This window comes from Pleurodeles waltl, chromosome 6 (assembly GCF_031143425.1).
Source record: "Pleurodeles waltl isolate 20211129_DDA chromosome 6, aPleWal1.hap1.20221129, whole genome shotgun sequence".
NCBI lineage: Eukaryota > Metazoa > Chordata > Amphibia > Caudata > Salamandridae > Pleurodeles > Pleurodeles waltl.
In genome coordinates this window covers 1,715,275,318-1,715,290,785 of record NC_090445.1, presented here as the reverse complement: position 1 = coordinate 1,715,290,785, position 15,468 = coordinate 1,715,275,318, and the positions used below count along the sequence as shown (strand labels likewise).

The 15,468-nt window shown below is 44.0% G+C and overlaps 1 protein-coding gene across 7 annotated transcripts in view; it reads left to right on the top strand.

Moving 5' to 3' along the window:
* The window catches only part of MLX (MAX dimerization protein MLX), a 75,638-nt gene extending 71,448 nt beyond the window's left edge, over positions 1–4,190 (top strand). For all 7 annotated transcript variants that reach the window (XM_069241935.1, XM_069241934.1, XM_069241936.1 and 4 more), the window contains one exon: positions 1,049–4,190. In XM_069241935.1, the coding sequence (XP_069098036.1) occupies positions 1,049–1,108 (60 nt within the window). In that variant the 3' untranslated portion in view covers positions 1,109–4,190. The remainder of the gene's footprint in view (positions 1–1,048) is intronic.
* The last annotated feature ends 11,278 nt before the right edge of the window (positions 4,191–15,468 follow it).

Sequence of the window (15,468 nt, the reverse complement as noted above, 5' to 3'; positions counted from 1 at the left end):
ATGGTGAACAGATCAAAACACTGACAGAATCCATGGATGGCAGGCTTTTGAGTGTCCTTGCAAAGAAAGGTGGCTATATTGGTCACTGATTTGTTTTTGTTTTGTTTTTGAATGTCAGAAATGTATATTTGTGAATGTTGAGATGTTATATTGGTTTCACTGGTAATGATAAATAATTGAAATGGGTATATATTTTTTTTTGTTAAGTTGCCTAATAATTATGCACAGTGATAGTCACCTGCACACACAGATATCCCCCTAACATAGCTAAAACTAAAAACAAACTAAAAACTACTTCCAAAAATATTCAGTTTTGATATTAATGAGTTTTTTGGGTTCATTGAGAACATGGTTGTTGTTCAATAATAAAATTAATCCTCAAAAATACAACTTGCCTAATAATTCTGCACTCCATGTATATGTATATATATATATGTATTTATGGGTGTAATCTAATACTTGTATTTCATGTGAATATATGCAATTATGGGAAGTGTTCTTGTGTAGTTTTCTTTACATTTTTTATGGGTCGGTTCTCACCTGTTCGCCTCAAAGGCACAAAACAAATGAGGTGAAACTGACGTCAGCACACCAACGAGGACCTCTTATTGGCACAGTGACGTCAGACGGAGTCACGTGGAGCCGTCCATTATGACGTCCTCGTCAACATGGACAGCTAAGAAGAAGACTTTCCGTCGGATGCTGGCGCAAGGACGAATTCATAAGGTGAGGAATCCACAGGTAGCTAGTGTATCCACCAGAAAAAGCGTTACCGAAGGTAAGTAACTTGTTCTTCTAGCCCTCAGTTGTAGCTGGAAGCAGCAGTTCCATGAAGATGGTTGTACTTGCTCTCCCGGTGAGTTGGGCGTGTTGATGCATTCAGCTCCATCTATTTGATCTTCTTTTCATATTAGCAAAATTAATAAAGCTTTGTAATTACAAGGTAGTTTCAATCCAAGTCTGTGCTGCATGATTTGACTTCTAACCCGTACACAACCTTTTTGGTCCCATTGCTGAAAGCTAAAGTCCTCGTTTCTCCTCTATCCAGACACTACAAGAGATTGTGCTGGGTATTTTACACCAGTTGAAGAATCCAATCTATGGATGATGGGACCTCTCAAGAAGCTGAACTCCTGCCCACCCACACAGCAGGATGGATGTGTCTGTTCCAACATGGATCCCTGCCTTGGGCTCGACGCAGGAGACGCTTAAAGATACAGGCTCTGCACTTCTTTTGTATATGTTGTGATCTGTTTATTTACTACATAGACTATGAAACCAAAGTAGAAATTTGAGCTTTCGGCATTATTCTGTGCAACATATGAAAAGAAAAAAGGGTTGGGATGACACTGTACATTACAGCCCTTTAAAAGAGGATCTAGTGTTTCACCGAAGAGACATGCTTCAGATCAGTTGGGGTGCTTGGTGAATCCCCTAGTTTTCAGTGTTTGAAGGGAAGGGAAAAATCACTCAACCAGCTTTATACACATCACATTCAGCGCGAGAGGTATAAGCAATAACTCGTATTGTGCAATAATCAACATTCATTTGTGGCCTTGGTCTTTAGTATTTTTATTTGTGTTTCAAGGTGCCTGTTAATTAAGCAATAATGCAAGCATGGGTTAGTCACACAAAGAGAAAGCGTTCTAGTATCTGATTCAAGTGAATTGTTGCTACTGTCGTCTAAAACAATCGCTGTTCTCTGTCAACCAAGACTACGTGCTATTGGCCTCGGCCAACTTAAGGATATTTCTTCTACGCCTCCCTGTTGTTCCGCACCCGCAATTTAAAATGGCCATGATGATTAGTTTGTGTTGGTCGCAGGGGAGGAAGGTCTAGTATTTCCTTTGTTGCACTCTAATATCAGTCTCTGTCCTACAACCTCGTCTTCATTCATAGAATCACTGGGTGGACAAAATAATACTTGTTCATGAAGAGCTTGAAAAACCCGAACTCGTGATGAAACTGCCTGATTGTCTTTAGCCCCCCTTTAGCAAGGTGAATCTCCATGTGCATACGGCACCTCCCTCCGTCTCAGTTACAAGTAACGCCTAAGAATAGAACCGTACACCGATTGCCTTTGATTTTGAAATGGTGGAGTTGGGAAAACTAGCAAAAACCTGATATTGTTTGTCTCTTATAAGGGAAATGCAAAGGGAAAAGTTCTTGCCTAGCTGGCCTGTGTGTGAACAGTGTGTTGTCTGTAATTGGTTCGGCAGCACGGACTCGTGACAAAAACATTCTGCTGTGTGAAAGTCCTTCATTCAGGGTGTTCACCTATGTGATGAAGAGTATTCTTAGAGATGAACAACACTTCACAGCTTTTTTGCCTAAGGGTGACACCATTTGTTTGATAGCAGGAGTGGACATTGGACCTAATTGATATTTCCTTTTGTTCATATTTAATTCTTAAACCAGCAATATTACATTTCAGGTGCTTTTTTACTTTAGCTGGGAACCAGGAATAGACCAGCGAGCTTAGTGCTGATTTAAAGAACCTTTCTTCTTTATAACCTTTTATGAAAAGAACTTCTAGTTCCATTGCTATATCGGTGGCCCGTCGGCTTGCTCATTATTAGTCCGCACCTGTGGGCTTCCTTCCTCTTTCAGTGTCCCTTCCCTTAAGCATACACTCCTTACTTGTGGTCCTCCCACTGCTCCCTTTTTAGGCACTATTTTTTTTCTTTTAGCATAAGCACTGCAAGAGTGGGTTTTTCCCCCCCAACTGTCTCCCTCATGTATTTTGTTCACCTTTTTCTCACCCCTGTGTGTCTCCCCCTCAATCTCCCTCTCTGTTGCAGTTCTTGCTTCCATCCAGCTTGCCTACCTTTTGTTGTCTCTTGCTTCCTCACCCTGCTCTGTTTTCCATGTGCTTATCCGTCCCCCTACCGTCTTGATTGTCATCCCCGTCCCCTCCCGGTGACTATTCATTGTCCTCGTGCTTCCTCATCGCTACCCAGCCACCCTCCGTTGGTCAGGTGCTTCACCATATCCACTGGCCCACCCTCCGTTGGCCATGTGCTGCCCCCATATGCGCCTGCTTACCCTCTGTTGTATTTATGCTGCACCCATATGCGTCAGCCCACCCTCTGTTGCATTTGTGCTTCCCCCATATCCGCCGGCCCACCCTCTGTTGTATTTGTGCTTCCCCCATATCCGCTGGCCCACTCTCTGTTGTATTTGTGCTTCCCCCATATCCGCCGGCCCACCCTCTATTGTATTTGTGCTTCCCCATATCCACCGGCCCACTCTCCATTGGATTTGTGCTTCCCCATATCCGCCGGCCCACCCTCCGTTGTATTTGTGCTTACCCATTGTTACCCCTCACTCTCCCACCTTCATTCCCATCGTGTTGCCTTGTCCCCTGCGTGCCCATCACATCAACCCCCTCCTCCAGGTTTGGGTTTTTGTTTATTTTAACAAAAGCGCATTAGGTCTGTATCAAAGTGCATTTTGCATATTTTTTTTATTTATTTACCAAATCATCTGCTTGGTAAACAAAAAGAAAACTGGGCACCCCTTTTTGTAGACGTACGCATCCATGTTGGCACATGCCTACAAAATTACTATGTCGTAGTGCTTTTCTTCTTTATTTTTGTAACTAGCGCTGCTGTACAGTGTGGTTAAAAATCATTGCCAAAGCTGATCGGCAAGACCTATTGCCTTTGCCAATGTTTTTTTTTTTTTTTTGCCATCAACGGTGTTTTCTTCCATCTCCCCATTGTGCTTCTTCCCCTTCATATAGACGCCCTGTGCTGTGTAGCTGCCCGCACCCTCTGCTCCTTTGTTGCTCTCCCCACATCTTCCTGTTTTATTTTTTGTTTGCATAAATATAAACACTTCAAACCCCCATCCATCGCTTTCCCTGCAATTTTCACTACTGTTGCCCTCCTGCAATTTTTTTTTTTTTTTTGTGGGGGGGGGGGAGGTTGGTGGGTTTTTGTTGGTTTTGGGTTGGTGTGTTTTTCTCCTTTTTGTTGGCTTTTTTTTATTTTTTTATTTCCTCCTTTTTGCCACCCCCACACTCACTGCTTTGTAGCTCCTCTATTGACTCCCTTGTCCACCCATGCTCTCTCCTGCTAGCTGATGGCACTGACTTGCTCCACCGTTGTCCCCAGTTTAACATATTTTTTTCTTTATCTGCAAATTTTTTCCACTCCAAGTTGGGTGGCCATCTTGGAACAGTAAATTCTTTATATTATATATAATATATATATATATATATATATATATATATATATATATATATATATATATATATATATATATATATATATAGTCAGTCGCATCATAAGTTGTGAACGCACATGTCCTTATGCTTTTGCCAAAATAGCCACCTCGTTGTTACACCGAGAGGTTGTACAGTGCCTTTGAAAGGTCCGACTATTGCTTTACTTATGCCTGCCTTTCCAAGTGCCCCGCTTCTATTCATTCCTACTCTGTTCTTAGTTACCACTACACTCTGCTTGTTGCTGATCGCTCTGCACAGGTTTGGAGAACAATTACACTTGTGACAAAAATGTAGGATCAGCGATTCAGTGGGCATTCCTTGACATCTAAAAATGCTGCTTTTCCAAAAGATAGATTTTTTTTTTTGGAGTTGACTGAGTGATAAATTGAGTAACTCAGTGATGTCTAAAGAAGACAGTCTTCTGGATATATAGGCGGGTCTTCAACAGTTGACATGTCTCATTGCATAGTTGACTCCTGGTTTGGGCAGTTTGCCGGACTGTCCCCTTCCAGGCATTTGACGGTTCCTCTCTGGTGTTCCACAAGGAATGGTAGGTTGTGTGGAAGAACCATCCAGGGTGACTTCAACGTTCCCGTCTTCCTTCAGTCATCCTGCCAACCTCAATGGAACAGTTTGTGGCACCTGGAGGTGAGGCTCGACTTCAGGTAGAGTGCAGGCCCCTGCAGGATAGCACACACGTTGAGCTTTATTTTAAGCTTGCCCAAGACAGTTGTAAAGTCCACACAATCCCCATAACATACATACCTACATGCGTACACATACATATAATGTGGAGGTGTTCTTTTCATGTTCCTCCGCTGTGGTCGTTTAAGGTCCTGGTTGATCGTCATACCATTGTTGCCCTCACCTCAACATCGTTTTTTTTGTTTTTTTATACTCAGAAGGCTGATGAAAAAGTGTATATCTATCCAACAGTCTCACCTTTAGATGGAGAATAATAATGCAGAATATTTTGGGGCAGGTCATTGTATAAATATGTTTGCTCAGAGTGCTGCGTGCGGTAATGGTGTGAGGGATAGATCCTCCTCAATGTCCTATGTTCAACAAATCCACCCAAGGCACATGTTCGTACAGTGGATGTTGGTGAAACTCCTCTCCATAGGCCTTGACTACGCGGAACATCTGGCTTGTGCCCGGCCCTAGTTGCACTGCCCTGCTGGGGGGCGGGGGGGCTATATCCTAAAAATGCCTCTTCTGTAAACTGTCAGCTGCTGGGCAATATGTAGCAGGTCCCTGAAAGCTTTTATTTTGGTCTAACGCACTCTTAATATAACTGCTATGAAAGGAAATGTTCAATCTTGTATAGAGTTAGCTATTGCTTTGCGTCACATTTCCTGTAATGTTTTATATCAGTGTTTGAAAGTTGTCTTGTCTGTCTTTGTTCCTTACTGCCGGCCAGCCACTTACCTCCATTCAGGATATTTCCTGTGTTAAGTCACGCTTGGCGTGTATAACGCACTTTAATTTGGTGTAATGTTGTTTTCCGAGGGGTCATTAAGTAGCTTGTTTCCGTAGCTCTCGTGAATGCACACCAGCAGCACCGTCCAGTTCACTATTCCATTCATTGAAGTTATCTATAAACTGATGTGTGTGCAGGGTTTGATGTGCTATTTATTACCATTAAGTGCAGGGGCAAAGCCTTCAGTGAGTCATGATTGGGGTCGCCACCTGGCTGTTTACCAGCATGTCCCAGCCGCTACAAATATGAAGATCACCTAAAGCTATAATGTGTTCTCCCCTTAACTATTTAAAGTGTGTGATGATATTAGAAAAGAAAGGAACATTAAGGGGGTCATTCTGACCCTGGCGGTAATTACCGCCATGGCGGAGGTCGGCGGTAGCACCGCCAACAGGCTGGCGGTGCACCGCTGGGCATTAGAAACGGAAAGTCGGCGGTGTCCCGCTGACTTTCCGCTGCCCTTGAGAATCCTCCATGGCGGCGGAGCGCGCTCCGCCGCCATGGGGATTCTGACACCCCCTACCGCCATCCAATTCCTGGCGGTTCTCCCGCCGGGAACAGGATGGCGGTAGGGGGTGCCGCGGGGCCCCTGGGGGCCCCTGCAGTGCCCATGCCAATGGCATGGGCACTGCAGGGGCCCCCGTAAGAGGGCCCCAAAAAGAATTTCAGTGTCTGCCTAGCAGACACTGAAATTCGCGACGGGTGCAACTGCACCCGTCGCACCTTCCCACACCGCCGGCTCAATTCTGAGCCGGCGTCCTCGTGGGAAGGGTGTTTCCCGCTGGGCTGGCGGGCGGACTTTCGGCAGTCGCCCGCCAGCCCAGTGGGAAAGCCAGAATGACCGCCGCGGTCTTTTGACCGCGGAGCGGTCTTTCGGCGGGAACCGCGTGGCGGGCGGCGACCGCCGTCCGCCGCGGTCAGAATGACCCCCTAAATGTGCTCTAGAGCTGCCTAAATGATCCCTGGCTGATAATTAAAGTAAACAAAGACAGAAAGGCCATGTTAAAATGAACACAGGCAATTGTATTTATAATTCTATTGAAGTATCATATCTGGGCCTTTACAGGATCTTAAAATGTGAACGAATGGCTGGTATTTTTCCCTGGGGAACGTGGCAACCCTACTCACCATGCATCCCCAACCTCCACAGCAGCAATAAATTGAAGATTACTATCTGTACATCTCTGTGTATGGTTTATGCCATGGCATTTTTCTTGAATATTGATTTAAAAAATTGTTTAATTTAAAACAGGAAGTGAGGGGTTTAAAATGTGCAGTAATGAGAAATCATATTCAGAATGCCTCAGGAGAGTTATTTTCACTTTTAAACTGATGTAACATGCAATCTGCGAGGCAGTAAGCAATGATTTACCCATACGAAGTTTATGCTACTGTGACAATAACCTGGAATTTGACCTATGTACAGTAGTAATGTGTGAATGTGTTTATTAGTACAGTTGCTGTAAGGAACATGAGTTTTAGGGCCACATTTATTTTCACTGCCATTGTACATATGTTTTACACATTCATACAGTGTGGGGTACTTGAATCAGAGCTCAACCTATTGTGAAACTAGTATTAACTTCCAGGATATCCAGGGACCCGTTCTGTCCCTTTAACATGAGCCCCCTTAATTCACAGAAGACTATAGCCCATGGATACTCAAAGTACGGCCCGCGGGTCTCATGTGGCCCCTCTGACCTTTACATGCGGCCCTTCGAACAACAGGAGCACTGGGCAGCTGTTTGCACGACTCTGCACCAACAAATAAAAATATGAAATACACGCACAATCCTTTATTTCAAGCTCAATTGGTGTTAAAGAAAGGAAGTAACTAGGGACTCCTGCACTTAACTTTAGAAACGCCTTCATTTTTAAAGACCTCTTGCAACTCACGTGTGAAACTAAGACAGCGTCTTCAAAATTAAAAAAGTGCATTTAGTTAACAAGCAGAACCTTTTCGCCTTAGTACAATTTATTTTATCAGTGCATTGAGATGTAGCCATTTAAAAGTGATAGTTTTCAAACATAAATTTGGAAACCTTATGTTCGATGGCATATGTTGCTGCAGATACACATGTTTCGCACAGTCCGCTGCCTGGTGTTGGGCTCGGAGTATTACAAGTTGTTTTTCTTCGAAGAAGTCTTTTTTGGTCACGGGACCGAAGGACTCCTCCCTCTTCGGCTCCATTGCGCATGGGCGTCGACTCCATCTTAGATTGTTTTTTTTCCGCTGTCGGGTTCGGACGTATTCCTTTTCGCTCCGTGTTTCGGTTCGGAAAGTTAGTCAGAATCTCGGAAGAAAGCGTTGGTATTGTTCCGTTCGGTATCGGGATAGTTAGGTACATCGACACCGATCATCAGAAGACTTTGGGGTAGCTTCGATTCCCCCATCGGGGCCTGGTCGGCCCGACCGCGTGCGACATCGAAGCTGATGGAACGGACCCCGTTTCGTTTCTGCCCAAAATGTCACAGTAAGTATCCTTATACAGATCAGCACTTGGTCTGTAACTTGTGCTTGTCCCCCGAGCACAAGGAGGATACCTGTGAGGCCTGTCGAGCCTTCCGGTCCAGAAAAACACTCCGGGACCGAAGAGCCAGGCGTCTACAAATGGCGTCCACGCCAACAAAACAACGTTTCGACGACGAAGAGGAAACATTCTCGGTTCCGGAATCAGAATCCGGAGACTCCGACGTCGAACAACAGCAACAAACAGTGAGTAAGACGTTGAAAATTAAAACCATTGAGAAGACAAAAGCCCAGGGGACGCCACTGCCAACAGGCCATGGCTCCACCCATAAAACCGGCGACCCGTCGAAGGCGCCGAAAAAGGGCACGCCCATAGCGAAGACACCCGACTCCGGTCGAGGGACCGCCATGGAGCAACCTCGGAGCCGAGATAGCGGCTCCGAGAGGCAAAAACAAGATGCCGGCACCGAAAAACATCGGCACCGAGACACACTGCCGAGAGCCACAAAAATTCTGTCGGTGCCGAAGCCGAAAAAAGATTCTCTCTCGGCGCCGAAAAGTTCCACACCTTCATCCTACACAGAGGAACAAGGAATAAGTGGCCAGATGCACAGATTTGGACAAGAGCTCCAAAGTGTAGAATCAGACTACACACAAAAGAGACTGTACATCCAGCAAGACACAGGGAAGATATCAACCCTTCCCCCAATAATGAGGAAAAGAAGGATCGGACTTCTCAAGGATGACGCACAACCACAAGCCAAAGTGGTTAAAGTCACGCCTCCGCCCTCTCCACCACAACAGGCATCGCCGGCACAAACACCGCCACAAATGCACTCACCAGCGCAAACTACCATAAGTCAAGATAATCAGGATCAAGACGCTTGGGACCTATATGACACCCCAGTGCCGGACAATGATCCCGATTCATACCCCACAAAGCCGTCACCGCCAGAGGACAGTACCTCATACTCGCAACTGGTGGCTAGGGCTGCAGAATTCCACAATGTCCAACTGCATTCCGATCCTATAGAGGATGATTTTTTATTTAACACCCTCTCGGCTACACATAGCCAATATCAATGTCTCCCAATGCTACCAGGGATGTTACGGCACGCAAAACAAATTTTTGAAGAGCCCGTAAAATCAAGAGCCATCACCCCAAGGGTGGATAAGAAATACAAACCACCACCCACAGACCCAGTGTTTATTACTTCGCAGTTACCACCTGACTCCGTAGTAGTAGGGGCAGCTCGCAAGAGAGCAAATTCCCATACATCTGGCGACGCCCCACCTCCGGACAAAGAAAGCAGAAAATTTGATGCGGCAGGAAAAAGAGTAGCATCACAGGCAGCCAACCAGTGGCGCATCGCAAATTCTCAAGCGCTGCTGGCCAGATATGACCGCGCACACTGGGATGAGATGCAACTTCTCGTAGACCATCTTCCCCAGGAATACCAAAAAAGGGCGCAGCAAATAGTTGAAGAGGGACAAACGATCTCAAACAATCAAATCCGCTCTTCACTGGACGCAGCCGATACTGCAGCGAGAACAGTCAACACTGCTGTCACCATAAGGAGACACGCTTGGCTCCGCACTTCAGGCTTCAAACCTGAAATCCAGCAGGCTGTCCTTAATATGCCCTTCAACGAGAAACAACTTTTTGGCCCTGAAGTGGACACAGCCATTGAAAAACTTAAAAAGGACACAGACACGGCCAAAGCCATGGGCGCACTCTACTCCCCGCAGAGCAGAGGCTCTTTTAGAAAAACTCCATTTAGAGGGGGGTTTCGTGGCCAACCCACAGACACCACCAGCCAACAAACAAGAACCACACCATATCAGGGTTCATTCCAAAGGGGAGGTTTCAGGGGATATAGAAGGGGTCAATTCCCAAGGAGTAGGGGAAGATTCCAGACTCCAAAAACACCTCCACCTAAACAGTGACTTTCAAGTCACACAACCCCTTCACTCAACACCAGTGGGGGGAAGACTAAGCCCATTCTACCAATCTTGGCAGCAGATTACAACAGACAATTGGGTATTAGCAATAATCCAACATGGCTATTGCATAGAATTCCACAAATTCCCACCAAACATCCCTCCAAAAACACGCAAAATGTCACCACAACATTTAGAACTTTTAGGACTAGAAGTTCAAGCACTACTGCAAAAGGATGCAATAGAGTTAGTACCAGTACAACAAAAAAACACAGGAGTTTACTCCCTGTACTTTCTAATTCCAAAAAAAGACAAAACATTAAGACCAATATTAGATCTCAGGACACTAAATACCTACATCATATCGGACCACTTTCACATGGTCACACTAAGAGACATCATTCCACTGCTCAAACAGCAAGATTACATGACCACATTAGACCTAAAAGATGCGTACTTTCATATACCGATACACCCTTCTCACAGAAAGTACCTAAGGTTCGTATTCAAAGGAATACATTACCAATTCAAAGTGTTGCCATTCGGAATAACAACTGCACCAAGAGTGTTCACAAAATGTCTAGCAGTAGTAGCAGCACATATCAGGAGACAACAGATACATGTGTTTCCTTACCTGGACGATTGGCTAATCAAGACCAACACAGTAAAAAAGTGCACAAACGACACCACATATGTCATACAAACCCTTCACAAACTGGGTTTCTCCATCAACTATACAAAATCACACCTCGAACCGTGTCAGACACAACAATATCTAGGAGCAACCATCAACACATCAAAGGGAATTGCCACTCCAAGTCCACAAAGAGTGCAAGCATTCCACAAGGTAATAAGTGCTATGTTTCCAAACCAAAAGATACAAGCAAAATTTGTGCTAAAACTTCTAGGCATGATGTCATCATGCATAGCCATTGTCCCAAACGCAAGACTACACATGCGACCCTTACAACAGTGCCTAGCATCACAATGGTCACAGGCACAGGGTCAACTTCAAGATCTGGTGTTGGTAGACCGCCAAACATACCTCTCGCTTCTATGGTGGAACAGCAACAATTTAAACAAAGGGCGGACATTTCAGGACCCAGTGCCTCAATACGTTATAACAACAGATGCTTCCATGACAGGGTGGGGAGCACACCTCAATCTCCACAGCATTCAAGGACAATGGGATGTACACCAAACAAAATTTCATATCAATTACCTAGAACTGTTAGCAGTATTTCTAGCGTTAAAAGCCTTTCAACCCATAATAACACACAAATACATTCTTGTCAAAACAGACAACATGACAACAATGTATTATTTAAACAAACAAGGAGGAACACACTCAACACAATTGTGCCTCCTAACACAAAAAATATGGCAGTGGGCGATTCACAACAACATTCGCCTAATAGCACAATTTATTCCAGGGATCCAAAACCAACTAGCAGACAACCTTTCGCGAGACCACCAACAAGTCCACGAATGGGAAATTCACCCCCAAGTTCTGAACAAGTACTTTCAAATTTGGCGAACACCCCAGATAGATTTGTTCGCAACAAAAGAAAACGCAAAATGCCAAAACTTCGCATCCAGGTACCCACACCGCGAATCACAAGGCAATGCTCTATGGATGAGTTGGTCAGGGATATTTGCATACGCTTTTCCCCCTCTCCCTCTCCTTCCATCTCTAGTAAACAAGTTGAGTCAAAACCAACTCAAACTCATACTGATAGCACCCACATGGGCAAGACAACCTTGGTATTCAACTCTACTAGACCTTTCACTAGTACCGCATGTCAAACTACCCAACAGACCAGATCTGTTAACACAACACAAACAACAGATCAGGCATCCAAACCCAGCATCATTGAATCTGGCAATTTGGCTCCTGAAATCCTAGAATTCGGACACTTAGACCTCACACAAGAATGCATGGAGGTCATAAAACAAGCTAGAAAAGCTTCCACTAGACACTGCTATGCATCTAAGTGGAAAAGATTTGTTTGTTACTGCCATACCAATCAAATCCAACCATTGCATGCCTCTACAAAGGACATAGTGGGATACTTACTACATTTGCAAAAAGCGAATCTCGCTTTTTCATCTATAAAAATACACCTCGCAGCAATATCTGCTTACCTACAAACTACTCATTCATCGTCTCTATTTAGAATACCAGTTATTAAAGCATTCATGGAAGGGCTAAAAAGAATTATACCACCAAGAACACCACCAGTTCCTTCATGGAACCTTAACATCGTCTTAACAAGACTCATGGGTCCACCTTTCGAACCCATGCATTCCTGTGAAATGCAATATCTAACCTGGAAAGTCGCATTTCTCATTGCAATCACATCCCTCAGAAGAGTAAGTGAAATACAGGCATTTACCATACAAGAACCATTTATTCAAATACACAAAAATAAAATAGTTCTAAGAACAAATCCAAAATTTCTACCAAAAGTAATCTCACCATTCCATTTAAATCAAACAGTAGAATTGCCAGTGTTCTTCCCACAACCAGATTCCGTGGCTGAAAGGGCACTACATACATTAGACATCAAAAGAGCACTAATGTACTACATTGACCGAACAAAGCTAATCAGGAAAACAAAACAACTGTTCATAGCTTTTCAAAAACCACACATAGGAAATCCAATCTCTAAACAAGGCATTGCTAAATGGATAGTCAGATGTATTCAAACCTGCTATCTTAAAGCCAAAAGAGAATTGCCTATTACACCAAAGGCACACTCAACCAGAAAGAAAGGTGCTACAATGGCCTTTCTAGGAAACATTCCTATGAGCGAAATATGTAAGGCTGCAACCTGGTCTACGCCTCATACATTTACTAAACACTACTGTGTAGACGTACTAAATGCACAACAAGCTACAGTGGGCCAAGCTGTACTAAGAACATTATTCCAAACTACTTCAACTCCTACAGGCTAAACCACCGCTTTTAGGGGAGGTAACTGCTTTATAGTCTATGCGAAACATGTGTATCTGCAGCAACATATGCCATCGAACTGAAAATGTCACTTACCCAGTGTACATCTGTTCGTGGCATTAGTCGCTGCAGATTCACATGTGCCCTCCCGCCTCCCCGGGAAGCCTGTAGCCGTTTAGAAATAAATCTTAAATCTTAAACATTTGTACATTTGTAAATAATTATTATAAACTTTTTATGTACATACGTATTCACTCCATTGCATGGGCACTATTTATAGCAAACAACTCCATCCTCACCCTCTGCGGGGAAAACAATCTAAGATGGAGTCGACGCCCATGCGCAATGGAGCCGAAGAGGGAGGAGTCCTTCGGTCCCGTGACCAAAAAAGACTTCTTCGAAGAAAAACAACTTGTAATACTCCGAGCCCAACACCAGGCAGCGGACTGTGCGAAACATGTGAATCTGCAGCGACTAATGCCACGAACAGATGTACACTGGGTAAGTGACATTTTCATTCCCTTACCCTGAGAACACCACCAATAGTAAATTAAAGAGACAAGTCACTTGGTATGTGCGCTTTATGGGTGGCCTGGGTTCCTATCATACATGAACAACATTACACTTTAATAAATTAAACATAGAAGCAGGTTTTGTGCAGCGCACACCATGAATCATGTATTTTGAGGTCATCTTAAATGTGATAATGCAGAAAAAGGAGGGAAAGTGAGACTAAACAATTGCCTAGGATCACACAATTTGGAAAAGTGGGTAAGCCGGGATTAGTTCTAGGTTTTCTGGTTTCCCATTGTTTATTTCAGCCACTAGATGTATGTAATTTGCTTCTCCTACTCCTACCTTGCGACCAATCCCCCCCAGCCACCGCACCCGACCGCCACTGCCCTGGCATCAATGCGGCCCCCAGGCACGTCACAGACAAAAAATGTTGGCCCCTGGGAAAATGTTTGCGAGTACCCATGCTATAGCCACACTGAAGCTGCTGCAGAAATCTATTTACAGTGACATTAGACAGAACTTGTTTCGACCCCTTTTTCAAGTACCCCACCTCCACGCCTGATGGTGTGGCTCGTGGTGTTCTACGAATGGGCGATGACGCATGTTGAGAGCTATTCTTCAGAAAAAAAAAAAAAAAATTGGTACATTGATTCAGAAAGGTTTTAGGGAGTGATTTCTCTTTTTCTGGCAGTGTTAAAATGGGGCTTTAAAGAAACAAGAGAAAAAGATGATTCACTAGTTACAACACCTGCAGCAATGTGTTGAAAGGTATTGTATTGCAGTCTGTGCCACAGAAGTGTTGGTATGTGTCGTTACTTTAGCTTCTCAGGGGACCCTGCGGCAAGGGATAGTAAATATACTTCGTTTCAGGATGCTCCAGGCGGGAGTGCTCCAGTTCTAGCTAGTGGCAGTGTCTTGATGCCATTCTGCAAATTAAAGATTTCAAAACTGTGAAAGTGTGAAACAGCTGTTTGGCATCCAGTGTAATTTTACTTAAATGCAAACAATGTTTACATTGCCCGTAAAGATCTCGCATTAAATTTTTTATACTTTACAGCTTAAAAGAATAAGGGACAAAAGAGAACTCCATTTAGTCCACCTTGAAGCTCAGATGGTCCTTTCATAAGCGACCAGGAGTTACTGGTTTATTCACATTAATGATTTTAGGCCTTCTGAAGATTTCAAATCCGCGCAGAATAATTGCAGGCATATCCCGAGTGGGTGCCATTCCCTAGATTGACTAAGATATAGACCTTTGTAAATACGTCTCCAGATTGTTTTAAAACGGATAATATTACATCAGAATTCGCTGCATGCATCTTATATTAAATAATAGGTCAGCAGTGATTTGGAGATGTTTGCTTCCAAGATGAGCACAATTACCGCCTCTTTTCTTCTTTTATTATCTTTTCTTTCTTTCTGTGCAAGAAAGATTATTCTAGCCTAAACCCTTGTCAACATTGCCGGACTTTCCATCCTTCAGAAATGCAAACTGTTGCACGTGTGTTGTCCTAATTTCAATCTTACAAATTATCAGGGTCCTGGTTATATTCCTGTTGTGTTTGGAAATGACTTTTGCCAATAAAGGCCTCTGTGTATAATGCATTAAAATGAAGTATTTTTGTATTATGAATGTAATTAAATAAATGTACCTTAAAAGAGCTAGTCTGTCTTTCATGCAGCGATTTCATTAAACAAGGTTATAGCATCTTCGTGGAAACCTGAGGTGCATGCGGGATATGTATATGTTTCAGGGGATAACAAGTATATGCTTAGTGTCCCTAATGCAGAACTGTAAAACGAAGAATGACCAGCAAAGAGGGCATGCATGGCATAGTGTGGCGAGGTGGTACAGGCGCCGTGCCAGACCCCAC